Raw genomic sequence first — 19,898 nt, 5'->3', positions numbered from 1 at the left:
TTTTTTGTCAAGAAAACCCAATCAAGAACCTTCAAAAATAGTATGACTCAAAAATCCATTACTCATGATGCTATTGATGGCTTCAGTCTCTTCCTGGATGAGACCCAAAGAGGGACTGCTCTTGTCCTGCAGGTGGCCATCTTGAGGCAGAGGGGACATGCATGGAGTCATGTCTGAGCGGACAAAAGATGAGAGAGACAGAAAACTTACTAAACCCAGGTCTCTTTATCAGTCATGTCTCTTTAGTTACCAACATGTTACCATAATACATGTTGATAAATAATTTCACTAGAAGCTGCTCGAAAATAGTTTTTTAGTCTGTTACAATATCAGACTTTTGCGTGGTTCATCCAAAACAGCGGTATAAGTATCAGCCTTCAAACAGAAACTCTCAAAGTTCTCATTTAAAACAGTAACAAATGGAAACCACAAGAATGCTTCTCACCAGCAGGCGTGTTGTTTGGGACACTCTCTAATTCTTGGACGATGTTGATGTCCAACAGCTCAAAGGACAGAAGATCCTGAGAGATCAGAAGTAACAGATATTTTGTACAGTTTGTATTAGTAAGATATGTTTGCATTATGGGACAAGTAGGACTTGGTGTTTGACCCATATTCTGGATAAAATGTCGGAATTTGTGTGCCTCTCCTGTTTTGACCATTGCTCTTCATGTGTCTTTTTTCAGTTCTCCAATTTTATGTCAATGCACACCGAAACGCAGGACTGCCTCTTCGAGTTATTTGTAAAGGGAAAATGACAAACCTTTTTTATGAGGATTCCCTGCCTTCCTGCCTCTCCTTACCTTTCATCCTTAGAAGTGTTTTAAAGAAAAGATATAGACGCAGGTTAATTTATTCAGAACAGCTTGTTCTAACTCTGTCTTATGGACACAGTAGGAGGACAGCTTATGTCAGGCCCGTGTCCGAACACAACAGCAGTATATCCTATAGTAACAACTGTATATGCACTCGGACAGCAGCTATATACATTTCCTCCAGTAGTGAACTTCAGTTCGGTTTTGATGTTCCTTCACTTCAGTATTTTAATTACATGAAACTTAAACTTCTACTCCAATACAATTCAGAGGTAAATATTGTACTTTTAACTGCACTCAATTACTTTAAAATTTTAGACTTAAAATTGAATAGGTAATTTATAAATTTATAAAATTATAAAAATGTATTTAAAAAATCAGTTAACCAAACCCAGCGGTAAATAAAGTAGTTATGATTAGCCTCAATTATAATTATCAATAGAATATTGTACATCACTCTAAAATTGTTATGATTTGATGGATTTAGGTACATGTTGCTCATGGTGTGTCTCTACTTTTACTTGAATAATGCAAAGTGTACAGCAGTGTAATGATGACTTTTACCTGTGCAGTTAGAAGGTCCACAGAGGGGATATAATACTCTTCTTGGTCCACTGACATTAATGGCTGCTCCCTGGAGGCTGCACAGGCTTTTCCGTCCTTTGTCACAGGGTTCTTACCCTGCAGATACATTCTCAAATCATTTCAGATACTTTACACCCCAATATCCATGTTTGTCTGTGTAATTATTTGTATATCTGATTGTAGTTTAGTTGATTCACCCACACATTTTTTTTTAATCAATGCATTCATTAAAATGATTTCATAGGATTGCTTTTCCACTCATCCAACGATTGTTTTACCTGTGGTGTGACACAGGGTGACACAAGTATCCCGTCTGCCATCATGGGTGCTGGGGCCAGAGGATCGACCACAATGCTGCACCAGACCCTGGGTCCAAACTGCTCTCCAGCGTGGGCCAGGCGCCAGTGGGAGGTGTAGGAGCCCTCCACAGTTGGCGCACACAGCGCTACACTCACTATACCAACCTAGACACACACAAAGGATTTTAAGGATCATTAGGCTTTTAAGAAAAGAAAAGAATACTGTAAAATACAAAGCAAATGACTGAAAATAAAACAGATTAGCTAGCTGACATATTCTAGGTACTTTACCAAAGGTAAGTGAAAATAAAAACTTCCCTCATGTTGCAACCTCACCTGTCCAGGCTGGAGGAAGGGGACAGACACTTCCCTCCAACGGTCCCCAGATCCCACTGCCAGGTTCCCCCACATGAACTTAAGCTGCAGGGAGGAAACAAGGGAAAATATGATGCTCACTCAAGTCGTAGGTGTCAGTTATATTTTGCTTACCATAGTTTAAGAGAAAAATCTGTCTGATATATGCAAACAAAATCAGACTCAAAACCATTGCAAAATGTGAAGTTACCCTGGTCTGCTTTGGGATGCTATCGGCCAAATTTGCAATTTACCCTTTTGAGTTACCTCAATCGACTGTACCCCAGTGCATTTACTGCTTGTACGAGGATTAAACAAGGGCATCTGTTAGAGTAACTTGTAAAGTCTTGCTAATGAGTAAGAATGAAATAAAATAAAACTGAAAATGAATCTGACATTACTTTATAAAATCAAGTTTTGCCTCATACTTTTTTTCCGCAAAACGTGCGCTACGTGTAAACAAACAGCGTGCTTCAAATACACAGACACAGCGATGTTCCGCCCTGCCGGCTCCGCTGTTTACACTGCAGGGTTTCGCCTCTGTCCCACCTCTGTTACTACCTCTGGTGCTGGCTCAGAGGCAGACGACTTTCACCATTCTGCCTCGTGCATTTTACATAAAAGACGGAACGTAACAGTTGCGTAATAATCCCGCCTTGAACTGGCAGTGTATAAGGGGCTACTATGTCTGGTGTGCCGTCTTGGATGTGTCTCTGTGGAAGAAGAGATTTCAATCTGAAAGGACCTCTGGGTTCAAAAAAGGTTAAATATATAAAGAAATTATCTGTTTGTGCTCAAATTGTACGCCTGCATTCAGATATATCATTGCTTGCACTTATTTTCTATGCTCCAGCTTCAGCCAATCACCTCACACTCAGGCTGCTTTTTTTCCTTGTGAAACATCTGGTGTCACATTTCCGCTGTGCTCTGTGAAAACACCCCAACCAATAGAATGCCAAATGAAGGGTTGACCAATGAAATGATCCCTACCTTGTTGTGAACAAGTTTACTTTACTTTTAGAGCGTGCCAAACGTTCATCAACTTTTGCCCTTCTTGGCTTCATTGCATCAAATGGCTTTATTATTACGAGCATACAGTTTGAGCACGAGCAGAGAAAATCTAAGGCCAAGCAGGGACTGTTTGAGGGAAGACAATACAAAATCAATTAATGAAATCAATAAATCATGTTCCTAAATGGAAAAGCCGGACGAATAAAGATAGGAAAAAAAGTAGAATAACTTCACTAATAAATAAGCCAAGCCACATTTATTCTGGTCTTAAGTGCCGCTAAAAAGAGCTGATGTTAGAGAACCAAATAAAACCTTCACTATTGAAGAACTTAAAATATTTGTTGAAGAAAAGAGTGTGACCTTTTCCCACCAAAAAAGGCTGTGTAATACAAAATACTCAATTGTTGTGACATCTAGAAAATCAACCAAGCTAATTAATGGTACCCAGATGATGAACCTTACCAACTTTGGACACTTCAATCATTCTATAATGGCACCCTAAGGAGGACAAATTAACTCCACGAAATGTGCTCAACACACAGGAAAGTTCCCCACCTTAGTATCGGCGCTCCAGTTGATTGTCCCAGTGTTCCTCATCTTCCAGTACTTGATAAACTTGGTCCCGGGACGCAGGCGGGTTCCATCAGGAAGGTTCTCGTCCAGAAATGCCGCCGTCATGGCTGGAACCACCAGGGGACAGGGACGCTTTGGGCGCCTGGGGAAGAAATATCCTTTAGTCCTAGTTTATTTTGCATTGTTCTTTTAAAGATGTTCTTGCAGATGTTAAGACTTTTCTTCGATCATTGTTGAACCTACCAGCAGATTGAAATTAGTCCATATCTAAAACGTGCACAACTTCATTTTATATGGACTCAAGAACCCCCACTGCCATTAATCCATGTTACTTTTAGCATATATTTCTACTTTCCTTCCATTATTTTTAGCTGTTTTAACATGTATCCTTTCCTTGACAAACTTTTTTTGTAATGATCACTTTTACTTTACTATTTCAATCTTTCAATCTTTCTTTCAATCTACCTACAACCCTAATTGAATCAGTTTCCACATTCACTGAGACATGCCAACCTCATTTATTCTGTCATGGTTTCATTTTTGCCGTAGCCATCTTGTCTTTTTCGTGCTAGAAGTGACCATGTGCGGATGAAAGTGTCTGCTGACCTCTGGCTAAGTTATCTGATAATGCTATCCCTTCGTTGGTTAGCAGGGAGCTGCTGTAGTTCATGATAACTGAGATTTTAACTGAGATGCCAGTTAGGGCGGCAAAAAAACAGCTGTAATCTCTTAGTGCAACCAAACTTTAAACAATGCATTTTTTAGGTTAGACCATGATTTACAAAATGAAAATCATGCTGTATGGACAAACATTTGAAATGATCGATTGAGGCTCTAAACTCATTTGGAAAATGTTTCCTGAAGTAATAAATTAATTGTGAAGGAGACTTATTTTCTTATCTGTTACCATACAATCCAACCTCAGTGGAGTTGCCCCCTGCTGGCTATCAGCAAGAACGCAGGTTAAGCACATCTGCATTGGCTTCACTCTTCAGCCCTGTAGATTTTATCCACTTCTAATATACAGTCTATAGTTCACCATACTATACTTAGGGCGTTTTCACATTAGGTACGATTGCTCAGTAGCGTACCCGAGTACGGTTGCCCCCCCTCTCCCCTCCCCCACCTGTCAGCTTTCACATTAGTCATTTTGTTCCGTACCCGAGTAAGTAATGCACCTCAAAAACAAGGAGAAAAAGAAGAGTATCATCAACTATGTAACATTGTTTATGTTGTCGTTCCAGTGATCCCAAGCCCATACAATGGAGCCAACCTTCGCACTATGCCTATACTTTGCGGAAAATCTCAAGAACGACCCTCTCAACCGCACGGATCAACCAACTGTGCCCAAGTACGGTACACAGTGTTCACACTAATAAAAAAATGAACTGGACTTTGGGGTCAAGTGTACTTGAATCCAGGCCCGGGTCCCTAATGTGAAAGCCCCCTTAATAACCTACTCAGGGCTGCTGTGCTGGGTGGCTCGAGGCTGCAGAAGGACAGGGGAGGAGCTTCCATCTCTGTGGGAGGAGCTCCACTGTATGCCCCGCCGCTCCATCCTCAACTGTTTCCGGATCTCTTTGACCTCTGCCTTCAGCAAGCGCTTCTCTGCTTTCAGACGCTGCTTCTCCGCTTTCCGAAAGCTGCGGTCACCTCGCCTGTAGAACCTGACAGATAGCAAACATACAAGGGAAGACATCATGGAGACACAGATGCCGACCATTTGAAATAATAAAAAAAACAGACAAAATGTGCTTTATATATACATATAAATCGACCTCTGCAAAACCTGAACTGTTCACAGACCAGTAAGCCTGACACTGAGCTCATTGTTGCTGAAGTTTAAAAAGAGGGAACTGACTGGATGACATTTCACTGTGGTGTATCTATATTAATAAATGCAACAAATTAATTGCTTGATTGATTGATGATCGATTCATCTTTCATCACTATTTGTAATTTACCACTTTCAACAAAAGGCTTTAAATTGTAATTTTAATTTGTTTAATGAACTTAATTAGACAATGATTTATGTATTCTAAAATGTTAACCTCCCCTTTATGTAAAGATACAGATTCAGAGTATTCAGAGTAAAAGATATAAAAAAATATATATATATATATTTGTTTTTAACAATATAAAAAATGGTAGCATCTTAAAGTAGTTCTAGTAAAATGGTGGTACGTTACCTGCTGTGGTCTGGGGCAGGTGATCCGTGCTCCGGGATGGACAGTGGAGTCCTGGCTCTCACCAGGTTATGACTGGGATCATGAGAGAAGCTGCAGGGCTCACACAGAGTACAGGACGTGCACACACTGAGCGGAGACAGAGAATAGAGGACATGAAGAGAGGGTGGAGAGACAGAGAGAGGTAGAAAATAAAAGAGAAAGTTGAGAGAAAGGGTAATTCTGACTTTAAGACTAACTACATGGCTTAAGTACACACTTTCAAAATCTAATGAGACAGTAAATACCCGAGAACCCCTTAAAGTCCACAACACTGTCCACAGAGAACAACTGTTGGCTTATGTGCTATTAAACTGTTTCCATGAGGCTGAGACAAATCTAAAGAGAAAGTGGAGCGACTGGAGTCAGGGTGTTAAGGGAAACAGAAAGTCTGAAGTTTAAGTTTCAGATACCAGGAAAAGATTAGAATTTTTGCTTTGAGGTTGCGTAGCTCAGCAAAAAGTCACCTTGCAGTTCCCACCCAATGACAGCATAACTGTGGCAATATTTGTTCGGGGGGAATATTTGTTCATTGGAATTATTTGAAAGAATAAATCAATTTAAAAACAAAAGAAGGTCATTATTTGACAGAAGAGAAAAGTGTTTTGCAGGACATTGTGATGTCAGTTATCCTGGTCTCTGACCTGTCATTGGTCATTTATATAAGTTGTGTGTTATTGTTTCATAATTATATATGATGGATTCTTGAATTGTCGAGAGATGACAGTGACCTTGACCTATGACCACCAATTACATATCAGTTTATCTTTGAGTCAACACAGACTTTTTGTCAAATGTGAAGATTCTCACTCCAGACATTTCTGGGATATTGCATTCACAAGAATGGGATGGACTGGTGGACATGGAAAATCCATCCATCCATCCATTCATTATCTATACTGCTTACCCTGTTCAGGGTCGTGGCAGGCTGGAGCCTATCCCAGCTGTCATTGAGCGAGAGGCAGAGTACACCCTGGACTGATTGCCAGTCAATCACAGGGCTGACACATAGAGATAGACAACCTTTAATGCTCACTCTCACACCTACAGGCATTTTAGAGTCACCAATTAACCTAACGAGCATGTCTTGGAAGCCGGAGTACCTGGAGGGAACCCACACAGAGAGAACATGCAAACTCCACACAGAAAGTCCCTATTTGTTCGAACTAGGATTAAAACTGGGAACCTTCTAGCTGTGAGGCGACAGTGCTAACCACTGCACCGCCGTGCAGCCCCAATCTGAAAATATAAATGCAAAATGAACTTAATGTGACACATTTGTGCAGGAGGAGTTTAGTTTAATACATGCATTTCCATCAACCTGTTTATATTTTCATTTTTGCCACAAACCAAACTAAGTGGGAAGAAAATACTATAATAATATTTGAGTTTTAAGTGCACTTCTCTTTATGACATAATTTCTTTGGCTCCACAACTTGTGTCCAACTCCTTATAATTTCATATCAGTCTTTTGCAGGTTTCCGGAAAATCTTTTCAATACTTGTGGTCAATTTGTAAAGTAACCTAAACTAAAGGAAGTAATTATTGAATGCAAACAGTATTTCTGTTTTAGAAGAGAACCTGAGAGCAACAGAGTAAAGACTGTGACTTGATTGTCTTGGTATTCAGTTAGTGATCGAACAACACATACCTGCACTGGTAGCCTCCTCCAGTGGTCTGCCCCCTGCAGGAGGAGCAAGGTGGGGTGGAGGAGGATGGAGCTCCAGGCAGAGTGGAGGAGGAAACCTCAGGGACTTGCTGGGCCTCTGCTCCTGCCACTGCTTCCCCTCTACCTTCGCCGCCCGCCCCTGCTCCTCCACCTCCTCCCAGGGGCTTGTGAATACAGCACTGTCCAGAAAACTCCCGGCAGATCTTCTCCACAGCCTCCCGAACCACCTGGTCCTTAAACTGCAGGGATGAAGAGAGAAGAGCGGGAACTGATTTTTTGTTTTTGCACTTAACATGTGTAACATATGTTTGATGCATAGTTGTCATTCCAACCTCTCACCTTGATCAAGTTGTTCTTACCTTCTCCATGTAAGAGGTGAACCAGGCTGGAGGAGTCTTGTCTTCTTCTTTGGTCCCCTTCACTTCTTTCATGATCAACTGAGCAACAGAAGAGAGTATTACTAAGGTAAACCTGAAAATCAACATTTTTTCCAGATTAGTGACATTGTAAATGTTGAGTTATATGTACTGTATATTGTAAGTCCTTTACCTGAATATTTCAGGTAAGTACCTCATGATGCAAGTATAAAGGCCAAAATTTTTTAAGTTGAGCATTTGCATTCATTGTTTACGGATAAAGGGTAAAAGCATTGGCTCAACATTTGTGCCTGTTGACATATTGAGAGCAGAAAACCTCCACATCTCAAACTCATCTGTTCAGAGGTTACACCGTGCTCCATAACTAGAAACTAGAATAACTGCCAGGGAGTTTTATTCCTCTGCCAACCAGTCAAGTTGAAAATCACATCCATCAGTGTTTCCCACAGAATGACAGTGTAGGGATGGGGGACTCATTTGAATATTGAAAATATTTAAAAGTGTATCCAACAAATAAAACAAAACGACAGGGTAAGTAGGCCTACATTACACAAGAGAGGTTGCAACACAATGAGTTACAGGAGTGATGTAAAACCAGACATCCTCTCCTCTGTGTCTCCCTCTGTGTTTCTTTGCAGAGCATGTGTTGTCAGAAGACCATTTTTGCAACAGCAGAAGCAACTTACTCGGTGTTCTCTTTCAGTGAATTAAATTGAAAGAGATTGGATTCACAAGAGTGGAAATTAATAACAGCCATAAAAAGTAAAGTCACAGTAAAGTTGACCTTTGACATAACTTTTATCCTAGCAGAAATTGACTCAGATCAACATAGTTGTTAGATTAATTCATCATCCTAGAGGTGGGAAAAAGTTGATTACAGGTGACAAGTCTTTACCAACAAGTCCCAAAGGAAGTGTGACATCAAGACAAACAAGATCAAAGTCAGATTGGAGCGGTACGCCTGCTGTCTTGGATCTGTATGGCGTGTACAGTTGTTTTGGAAGCAGGATGCTTAGCAATGATGTATTGTATCTGTTTGTGGCTTGTAAGATTAATAACTGTGATATGACAACAACGAACCATTGTAAACTTTGTTTGAGTGATATTCATACACTAGTTAAGCCTACAGCTAACAGATTTGGTTTCTCTGTAATAATTTTGTGGATGAAGCTATGGTTATCAACATTCAGTTTAACATTATGTCTTCATAATAATGAGCCAGTTGATTACAGTCATGTCCACCATCACCTCCATGAACAGTAAACAGAAACACAATCTGGTTCATAAATAAAGTAGACAAATTAGAGACCTGTCTAAGAGAGAGGATACTTTTTTTTCCTGTTCCTATTCCTCACAGTAGTTTCTATTTTCAATTTATTGCAAGAGTGTTGAATTAGACTGTGTTAGTGCATCTTTTAAACTGGCAAGGAATTAAGGAGGGAATTAAACCCTTTGTGCCAACATCAAAATTGTCTAACAATCTAAGGGTACAAATGACTAACCTATATCCGTAAATGTATCATTACTGGAATACAGTGGGAAGATGTATTAATTCTAAAGTTGACCAAATGAATGTACTGCTGTGTGTTGGGGTCTTACCATGCCCTGTTCTGGCACTGCGGCTTGGACTTTGCGGCTGACCACCTGGGCCAGAGCCGGGCAGTGCTGCGGAGGTCTGAAGCCCCTCTTTGGCTCTGTTGCGCTGGCCTTGTTGGTAGGGACCCTTGTCGGCTGGCCCCGAGTCTCGTATACGTTCATGTGCAGTCTGTTCCCCTGCCTCCCTGCACTCTGGGGAATGAAAAAAAACATTGACAACCTCTGAAGCAATGAGTATTTAGCACTTTTGGACTAAGCAAACTTAAGAAAATATTAATCTTTCAGAAATAAGGTTTAAGCTGAGACATACGATATTCATACGTAATAACCCTGTTGTATAAAGTCAATCTAGAAGATTCTCATGTGCTTGCTTTGAATAACACAAAGGTTAACATGAATGTTATTGTAAGGGTTAAAATGTCTTGGTGGAGCTAAGCTGCCCATCCCTCCACTACGGCTTACACTACAAAGACTGTTAAACCAAAGAAGACAACAGAGCAAGCTAAAAAGAAAGAGTTGGACTGAGCCCGAAATAAAAACAGAGTAAACATCTGAGCGGCATTTCCAAGGTGGCGAGAGCTATGGGACCTGAAACGCGATAAAAACTGCTGTATTTGCTTTCAAATAATGTTTACACATTGCTAAGATGTCTTCGGTTACTGTGATGTTGTGTTACATTGTTGTTGCAGTCGGGCTAACGTTAGCTTGTTCTCAATGCGGCAGCTGATCAGCGTTGTTTCATGGTGGAGTGGCTGAAAATATCTCTGTGAAGTGCCCAGGCAGTGTTAACGTTTCAGACTTTCTCCTGGGGTCCGTTTCAGAAAGGAGGTTCAACAAACCCTCAGTCTAAGCCCGGACTGTGGTTTGACTTACTCTGAGTTAAAATTCGCTGGCTTTTTGGTTTCAGAACAGCTGATCAGAGTTAGTTCAATCAACTCTGAGTAGGTTAAATGCGTGCACGCTGACTATAAAAAGCCAGCATTAATGGAGCCCCGATACCACGATTCACCATGACAACGGTACGCAAAAAGAGGTCCTCCTAGTCACACCAGTGGAGCTCGAAATCCTCATGTGGACGTTCAGCGTATACAAGCATGTTTTTAGAAAGCGCGAGACGGGCTGAATGAATGAGGAAGTCGAATGAGGGTTTTATATTCTAGAGGGAGGAGACAGAGCGAAACTCTGAGTTTCCTGAAGAAAACCTGCTCCCGACCAGGTTAGGTTCACAGACACAGTTACCATAGTAACCAACTCAGAGTTAAAGTTACCTCTCTTTCTGAAACGGCAAACCTGAGGTTTCCCTCATTTCAGGGTCAACAAACCCGGGGTTTTCACTAAACCCGCTTTCTGAAACGGACCCCTGATAGTTCTGTGTGCTTGTGCTCTCACGGCTAAATGTTCACAACATCAGTGTGTTACTGATTAGTTTGTTTTTTTCACAGTTTCTTTTAGCAAAGTAAGTGCTGGTGGTTTTGCCAAATAGAATTAGCTGTAGATTACAGTTCACAGCAAAAACACTGATTTCCGCTGGGTTGATGTGTATCTGCTTAGATAGTGTTGGTAGTGTAATACAACGGCTGTGGTTGTTGTCATTTCACATTTTTACTGGTGTGTCCGCCATATTGTATACCTGGCTTTTTCAGTTGCCGTGGTTACTAGCCTGCGCACGCATGACGCACCCCCCAAAGCCCTCCGTGGAGAGAGAGGGGGAGAGACCTGGAGCCTGTAATCTTTCAAATTTTGTAGCAAAGTCCACTCTCTTCTCCATCTTTCCTACTGCAGCTTTAAGTCATAGAGTGAGGGGCTTGAAAATCCAAAAGAACCTTGGAGAAATCATAAAAGAAGGAGCAAAACCACTGCTCCCTCATGCTGCCAGGAACCAGCTAAAGTTGTAATTAGGATCTCATTAGGATGCCCCCTGGATACCTCCCTGTGGAGGACCTCCAGGTTTTTCCAACTGGGAATAGACCCATTATGAAAAGTATTATCCAGCTTTCTGCATTATTATATAGCATGTTTGACAATGCTGGCTCTGCTATTGGAGAGGAATTGAACTGTATATTCCATCTAGGCTGGGAATGCCCTCGCTCTCCAAAGAAGAGCTGGAAAAGGTGGCTAAGAAGAAGGGTGCTATGGGCTTTAGCGTTCTGCCAGGGTCTAAGTGGAAATCGACCTAGCCCTTACTTGTCTCTTTAAAACCAGATCTGAATGAACAGGATTTGCCCATACTCCGTTTTGGCCTGTCAGGTTTGTATTAGGCGGAAGGACTCAGAAGGAATGGTTTAACCCCTACCAAAATGTAGTTTCAAGAACACAACTGTCACTACACCATTGCCATTTACAGTATATTTTAACAGTCAAAAGCCCATATTCACAAACATCCTGAGAATACTCTCAGAGAGCTCCTAACTTAGCTTAAAAACTTCTAGCAAGGAGTCCTAGCTTAGGAGAGATTTAGGAAGGGACAGAACCTTTTATCTGAGTGAGGAGGCGTGGTTGACCCCGTTGCTTAATATGACAAATTCTTTCAAGAGCTGTGATTGGTTGATCCAAAAAAAAGCTCTCTTAGTTATAATGGGCATATAACACAGTGAAATCGATCGGCCTAACCATAGAATCAAGTCAGACTCTGTGTCATCATGAACACTATTTTATGTAATGAACATCTCTGTTGGATAAATTATATACTTTAAAGTACACAGCCTACAACATGTTGAAAACACATGCTCAGTTGCGCAGTAGCCTCTTCACATGCTGATAGTTATATTTATTTGATCATGTTTATTTGCCATGCTGGTAACTTTAGGACTTAATCTAATTGATATTAATGAGGGAAAAAGGGTCATCTTTCATCAGTTCTGTGAATGCTGGCCGGCCTATAGGTTATAAGGCGCTGCGTTGCTTGGCATTAACAAGAGGAACCAGAAAACCCAACTGGACGGAGGAACAGCGTTTAATTGTATCTCAAGAAGTTGATGAACGTAAAAAACATTTTAATGCATAAATTCCCAGTTTTACAGCTCAAACCAAGAGGCAGGCATGGGAGAACACAGCGCAGCAGATAAATGCATCTTTCCCTCTAGTTGTGCGCACTAGTAAGGAGCACGAAACGCTTTCTGAAACGGACCCCTGATAGTTCTGTGTGCTTGTGCTCTCACGGCTAAATGTTCACAACATCAGTGTGTTACTGATTAGTTTGTTTTTTTCACAGTTTCTTTTAGCAAAGTAAGTGCTGGTGGTTTTGCCAAATAGAATTAGCTGTAGATTACAGTTCACAGCAAAAACACTGATTTCCGCTGGGTTGATGTGTATCTGCTTAGATAGTGTTGGTAGTGTAATACAGCGTTTCGTGCTCCTTACTAGTGCGCACAACTAGAGGGAAAGATGCATTTATCTGCTGCGCTGTGTTCTCCCATGCCTGCCTCTTGGTTTGAGCTGTAAAACTGGGAATTTATGCATTAAAATGTTTTTTACGTTCATCAACTTCTTGAGATACAATTAAACGCTGTTCCTCCGTCCAGTTGGGTTTTCTGGTTCCTCTTGTTAATGCCAAGCAACGCAGTGGTATGTGTTGAAGTCTAAAGCAAGAGGGGAATGTGCAGCACCAAAACGGGAGTCTGCACACACACAAGTGAGATACCACTTCCTTATAACTGCTGTCAAAGTTAACTTATACAGAATTAAAAATATACCGGCGCAATAATGTGGCTTTGCGTCACATTAAAGGAAAGGAAACACATTGCATCACAACACATGTCTGTTCATTCAGTTTTTGGAGAACATTTCACCTATCTTTCCGCCTTTCTGCCATTTTTCTCCTCTGCTTGAGAAACTCTTAAGCCTCTTAAAAGTCCTCCTTACTATACATGCTTTGTGAATAACTTTTATTTTTACCTAGTCTGAACTTTAAGGGGACATTCTTAGAAGACGCCACGATTCTAAGAATTTTCTTCACCAGGAGCAACTTTTTGTACTAGGAAGCTTTATGAATACGGGCCCAGATCTTTGATGTATATACAGTATATGTGTCCCATAAGTACATGTATGTGAAAAGTAATTAAAGCTAAAATCTACTTACCTTCAATGCCTCCTCGTACTCCGCTGAAAAAAAAAAAGAAAAGTTCAATATTAAGTTGACATTAATGTGCAACTTTTGTTTAGCAGGTTGTGTCTTCTGATTGTTTATGTTAGCTTACCTTGGCTGTTAATGGACACCTGGTAGAAGAAAGGAGAAGATTCTTAATGTCAACATATTCATTGTGTCGTCAGTTTATTGGTCTGGTAATACAGTTTTAGGAACTAAAGGGGCACTCTGACAACCTTGAAGTTGGCTTAGTCAAATCGGAGAAAATAATGATTATGTCATTTTGAAGTCATCAAGGTTGTATCAGACTACCGAAATATTCAGCAGAATATAAACTAAGGGAGTGTTTAAAGAAAGGGGCATCTAAGTTGCACAAGGGGAAACATACGGTCCAGTATTTTGGCTCAGTTATCTTGTCAGCTGAAGCACTAATTTTTCTAGTCACCAGTTTAGTTCCCAAATGTCATACTGATGTGCAATAGCAAATGTTGGAGTACCCCTTTAATATTATAAAATGACATCTAACAAATATTAAGTGGGGCTAGAAACTAATAAAAAGAAAAGCAAACCCAATGTTATGACCTTATTGTATCCATATTGATAGGTTATATAATGTATAAAGACCACCAAGTACAACAAAGAATCTTACTCTGTTCACAGCAGCATTTTTTTTTGCCACTGATTCATAAGATTGTTATTCAAAGTGTCTGACTTTGTATCATTTTGAAAGTTTCCAAACTGAGAAAGTCCTTTTTTTGTTCCCTGTTTTAACAAGAAACAGCCGTTACAGTGCTCTCTTCAAAGCCATCAGACTATTGACAAAACCAGTAACTTAACCAACAGGAGTTGCTGGTCTACCACTGCCTGGATCATTCGTTCATGTTACTGGGTGACTTTGGTGTTAAATGGTCAGTCTGGATCAAAAACACTATTGTGTAACACATTATAACACCAAAAAAACGGATCGAGTTAGCGATAAACTAGCAAGTCTTGTGTTGTGCATGGTTAAATACCATTTTAATTTGAAGAGAGCTATGTCACATCTTTTCATCAGCAAAACGGTCTACAACCGTAACGATCCTTGTACCAAATGGCCACCAAGGATTTTGTCACTGCCACTGTTACCCATTTCACTGCTGCCAGGTGAAGTGATGATATTACCCAGCCTTGCTGTAAAGTGTAAGAACCGCTAATATGACAAACACAGAATTACAATTAACAGTCTCTTACCTCCTCGTTCTCCTCATCAAAATAGGTCAGCTGAAGACTGCATAGACCAAAGGACCGTTTGACCTGCACACCAAACACACACACAGAAAGATCTGATTAGGACAGAGGATAATGGATCTACTGTCCTCTTTGGAGGATAAATTAAGTGGTCACAAATTTGAGACCAAACAGTCAACTCAATTCTGTCAAAGTTGGAGTAAAATATGTGTGTACATGTCTATGACATATAACGTACTCAAAAAGATGCAGCTAGAAAATAAAAGTGCAGAGCTACCACTGAAAACACGAGTGTCGACACAAGAGTCCTACAGCTTACGATTTGAATTGTCCACTTTCTGGAGGCAGCTATGGTGACATTCTACCTTCTGAAACACCACAGTATGCGTCAACATTAACCAATAAGAGCTCATGTTGCATCAGCAATTCACATCAAATAATAAAGAGAGAGCCCAGAGCTTAACGTGTACACAAAACCTTTTCGCATATCTCTCTCATTGGTAAACCAACAAATCAAGTCTGATGTGTGTGACTCAGCAACACTTAAACAAATGAACTCTCTCAGGCTGCTGTGGTTGAGAGAGATGGACCATAAATTTAAAAGGTGCAGAACTCCAAAGCCATATTTCAACTTCTGTCTTGACACAGAGCATTTACAATCCCAGTGGACTGGTCCTTTGCTGTCAGTTTCCAGCGGCTCGAGGTTCATTCTAGCTCATTGGTATATAAAACATAATGTAGCAAGAAAACAATGACAATGGTGCAACGGAAGCCAGATAGACAATCAAAACGTTGAACGTTGAAAAAATATACAGATAAATTGTGGTAAAATTGAAGTTAAGATGAGATAAATCACACCAAACAACCAAAATCTACTCTGATGGGGGGTGATGAAGGTTTAGGGAGCACTTCTTGGTATGTTAAGGAAAAGATCATGGTTTGGGTTCAAATAATTTGGCATTGTTGTATCTTGGTCTCACAGAGGAAACAGCGGGCTCCTAGGTTAAATAAAACCACCTTCACAATGATGGTCATGGACCTTGCCAAAGCAGGCACTACTATGACCACACATCCAGGTAAATGATCCTGTATTTAGTTAGGCATAACTATAGATAAGATTTTAGCAGTGGCTGCTGGTCAGCCAAAGTAATAGACTTTCTCCAAGAGAGTGTGTAGTCTATTTTCACCTGTGATTACTGGCAGTATGACTAAATGTCTTGGCTATCCTTCACTGAGCCTTACTCTTTGCAGCTTTGGCCATGTCACCTTCAAACTGTCCAGTCAACAGGTAAGCCAGGCCTGGACAACGCTGCAGGCCTGTGACCCAGAAACAGTATTTACTGAGTTTACTTTACCATGATTTTCTCGGATCTACAGAGCCCCCTGAGGGACAAAAAGTGGGGAAAAATGAAGACCAACATATGCATTGACTTTGGTAAATAACTTAAGAAGAAATAATGTAATTGTCATGCCAGCTTCCCCCACAGCGCCTTAATGAAGCTACACCATTATGTCGCCTTTGCCATGTTACATTGGATAAAGTAACACCAGCGTAAAGTCGCCCCAGTGTGTGTTTTTAGATAGCGTTGCAAAAGGAAAAGGCGTGCGAGGTGTAAACAATCAGCGCGTGCTTCACATATAAACAAATGGTGCTGTTCCGCCCTGCCAGCCCCGCCGTTAAGCCTCTGTTACGTCTCTGTTACAACCTCTGATGCCGGCTCAGAGGCGGAATGACTTCGCCCCACCATTCTGCCTTTCTGCTTTTTACATAGAAGATGAGGCGTAACAGAGGTGTAATAATCCCACCTTGAACTGGCAGTGTAAAAGGTGCTACAGAAAAATAAAATATTAAGAAAATAAGTGAATGTTGGCCTTATTGCAATTCCTCTTTGTGGTATATCCATCAGATCACATTAATTCATGTTCAAGTAAGAGTTCACTTCAGCCGCATTCCCACTGGTCAAAAAACCCACTAACACCTGGCTTTTTTGCTTCATGGGAAAGGTTAAAATTGGCATTCAGACCCGGGTCTAATGACTCTGAAGTAGACCCGGGTAATGATCGCCTCGGTTCCAATCGGCATTGATGGGAACACAAAACCCGGGTCAACACGCACGCAACATCTCCTACCCCTTTCCGGAGCGATGCTATGCTCTGTCTGTAACTTCTGCGACTCCTTCCCATCTCAGCTACAAATTCCACCCGTCTCGGTCCAAGCAGCACTCGAACATCATTACAAATTTGTCGGAGTTTGATACACAGATTGAATGAGTAATAGATACAATAAAGACCTAACCACCGTAATATCTTCACTGTTTACTAACCCTGTTTCGGGCGCATTTGTGACGTCAGACGGTGACGCAGCAGAAAAGAGACTGAAATGAAACCATTTGCATTTGTCTGTACCATATGGTCCAGAGGTGACTCTGTACAACAAAGCCCTTAGTTAGATTCTGACATCAGCTGGGTGACAGGTCAACAACAGTCCAGCTGGCTGAAATGTGACTTGTGTTATCCATTGTGACTCATCAGCCACATGCTTTTGAATGGCAGCTACAGACACGGATGCAAATTAATTCTGTTGTCCACATACAGCACTGTAAACACTCCACTTACTTCAGCACTCGACCTTAAACAAATGTTGTGCCATTGTTCTTGTTGTCGATTATATGAACAAAGTAATTCCATGCCGTCGTGGGTTGTACTATAAATGTGGTATGTAGACAAACATATTATATTGTACAGTAGTACAGTAGCATGACTCTGTCAGGGAAAAAACTCTGACAGGGTGATGCAGGACCTTGTCGTAAACAGAAGCACCCTGAGTGTGAGGAGAAAAGGGGCTGAAGCAGGTGATCAGGATATCTTGAGAAAAAAACAAAAATCTAAGAGCAAACATGCAGTTTGAGCAGAAGCATATCAAATCAAAAAGTCTAGTGCGAGGAGTTATGCTCTTAAATAAAGATAGGAAATAATCCGGTAGTTTTGGGGCCCAGGAACCAGAGGAATCTGTATACTTGTGTTTAATTTGTTGGTAAGTAAGTAAATGCAGGGCTCGCTCTTGTAGTGGAGTATTTCTTTCTTTTAGTAATATGATTGAAGTTCAAGCTGAAGTAACAAACTTTGGAGAAACCAGCAAGCATAAGTTGGACTTACTGAAAGTATCCTACATAAGACATAGCAAAGCCACTCCCCCCACCCCTAAGAGTGCACTGGCTACTCACATCAGGTGCAGGAAAAGTCCACAAGATAGAGCAGCACACAACCTTTGTATCCATCTACCATCCTTCCCATTCTTGTAGCTTGCTACTTTTACCTTGTGGAAGACTGTGCTTTTGCACAGCATGTGGCCTGGCAGAGTGTGCTCAGCTTGGCATGTAGTTCGGTAGACAGACAGGTAAGCCCTCCAAGTAATAACAGGCCTACGGCAGCTACAGATCAGATATCTGTCTTCTGTCTTTTTTTGTCAGAGCATTTGATTTATCGATTGCTCAGTAAATCTGATGAATCAATCAATTTCAATGTAACAGAAAATGCATCTCAGTAAAATGCCTGCTACCTTTAAGGTGAAGACACCACTACACCACTTGCCTTTGACGAGACTGATGTTGATTTGAAAGAACTAGTGCTGTGGAAATGTAAATTATGCCGAGTTATCAAAACAGGTAAGGACAGGTCATTAAATAAACAATAAATAATAAATAAAACAGGAATAGGTCAGAAAACCGTACGTCTTAATGATTGATCATACAAAGTAAATGCTTTCCTCTGACATAAAACAATTTAAAATGGACCAGCAATGTATTATAGTATAAAGCCTATCGATTCTGCATATTCCTGTCACGTTATTGCCAACCTGTACAGACCAATGACTGTATACAGGAACTGCACTCCCAATAACACTGACTTATATACATATATCAGCTGAGCTAACAGAAGAGGACTACATCTCAAATGGTGGATGAGTGATTCAAACTGCTCAGACCAGTTATGTCGAACTGGTAAATAGTGTTTCCATGACGACAAACCACTATAATAATCCTGTAAGGACTGCGGTGCATCCTCTCCTCCCTGTCCTCTGTGACACTGCTATCTGTGTTGTGCTGTCAGTCTGAAGGAGGGTTTGCCAGCTTTACTCTTTCAGCTCACATTACACACGCTGTATAATGCTAATGCTATAGCACTGTATATCAATAGCATATCTGGAGCCGCTGGGCTATCCCCTAAAGGGTTAACACAACACTCCGATGTGGCACATCGATGTCAACATTTACAAATAATTTATCTGAATGAGTGTATAAGAGCAGGAAAGCGGAGACAGCAGTATGACGGTGTGCTGTGATCAGTGGTGTTTGAGAACGGGCCCGGTGATTCTCCTCTCTTACCATTGCCTCCATTGACTCCCAGCTCTTGGTCTCAGATCCCGACAGGAGGAAATTTTTGGAATTTCCCCTGAAATTCACCTTCAGATTGATGTAGAAGTCCATGTCGTCGCCGGTCAGTGCCTTAAAGCATATTACACACGACGGACGACGGAGCGTTTTCCCCGACAACGACAGCTATTTGGGTTAATCTCGCCAATTCGCTCCACAGTCACTTATCCGACAGGGGATGAGGCGTACTTTGTGTTTACATCAGCGTCCTGGGCACGCCCACCCTGCATCATGTGTCCGGAACAAAGGTCGCCACTTCCGCTTTAGTGCAAAAAAAACAAAACAAAAAGAAAGAGTGCGACTCAGATAGGGACCGCTGGAGGACGGCAGAGCATCACCTCGGATCAGGAATGCAGCATTGTCTTGGATCCAGCTAATAGACTACTCTTACTGCTTTTCAAAGTGTCCACATAGAAAGATCTTAAGTGATGTAAGATTTTTTTTTTAAACCCGAAACAGCAGTTACATTGCTCTCTTCAAACCCACCAGACTCCATTGACAAAAACATATTTTACCTGTTGGTCTACTGCTGCCAAGTAGGGCTGAACAATTTGTTGAAATTAAATCGAAATTGCAATTTGGCTTGCTGCAATTTTCAAATTGCAGGAGGCGCAATATTTATTAAAGGTGAATTGTCAAAATACCATTTT

The 19,898-nt window shown here is 41.0% G+C and overlaps 1 protein-coding gene across 1 annotated transcript in view; it reads right to left on the bottom strand.

Annotated features, from left to right (window-relative positions):
- nbr1b (NBR1 autophagy cargo receptor b) overlaps positions 1-19,412 on the bottom strand; it is a 29,950-nt gene extending 10,538 nt beyond the window's left edge. Inside the window, exons 1-15 of the mRNA XM_069674339.1 lie at positions 19,201-19,412; positions 14,819-14,881; positions 13,701-13,719; positions 13,583-13,605; positions 9,508-9,696; positions 7,891-7,968; positions 7,514-7,770; positions 5,827-5,952; positions 5,098-5,304; positions 3,620-3,779; positions 2,036-2,119; positions 1,679-1,864; positions 1,380-1,496; positions 446-521; positions 63-173 (exon numbers count right to left, since the gene is read on the bottom strand). Coding sequence (XP_069530440.1) covers positions 63-173; positions 446-521; positions 1,380-1,496; positions 1,679-1,864; positions 2,036-2,119; positions 3,620-3,779; positions 5,098-5,304; positions 5,827-5,952; positions 7,514-7,770; positions 7,891-7,968; positions 9,508-9,696; positions 13,583-13,605; positions 13,701-13,719; positions 14,819-14,881; positions 19,201-19,302 — 1,798 coding nt within the window. The 5' untranslated portion in view covers positions 19,303-19,412. The remainder of the gene's footprint in view (positions 1-62; positions 174-445; positions 522-1,379; positions 1,497-1,678; positions 1,865-2,035; positions 2,120-3,619; positions 3,780-5,097; positions 5,305-5,826; positions 5,953-7,513; positions 7,771-7,890; positions 7,969-9,507; positions 9,697-13,582; positions 13,606-13,700; positions 13,720-14,818; positions 14,882-19,200) is intronic.
- Positions 19,413-19,898: the final 486 nt, after the last annotated feature.

The sequence above is a fragment of the Semicossyphus pulcher genome, unplaced genomic scaffold (assembly GCF_022749685.1).
Source record: "Semicossyphus pulcher isolate SPU_LCO1_2020_fin unplaced genomic scaffold, fSemPul1.0.p SCAF_23, whole genome shotgun sequence".
Classification (NCBI taxonomy): Eukaryota; Metazoa; Chordata; class Actinopteri; order Labriformes; family Labridae; genus Semicossyphus; species Semicossyphus pulcher.
Note: the sequence above shows the minus strand (reverse complement) of the source record. Positions and strands in the feature narration are given on the sequence as shown.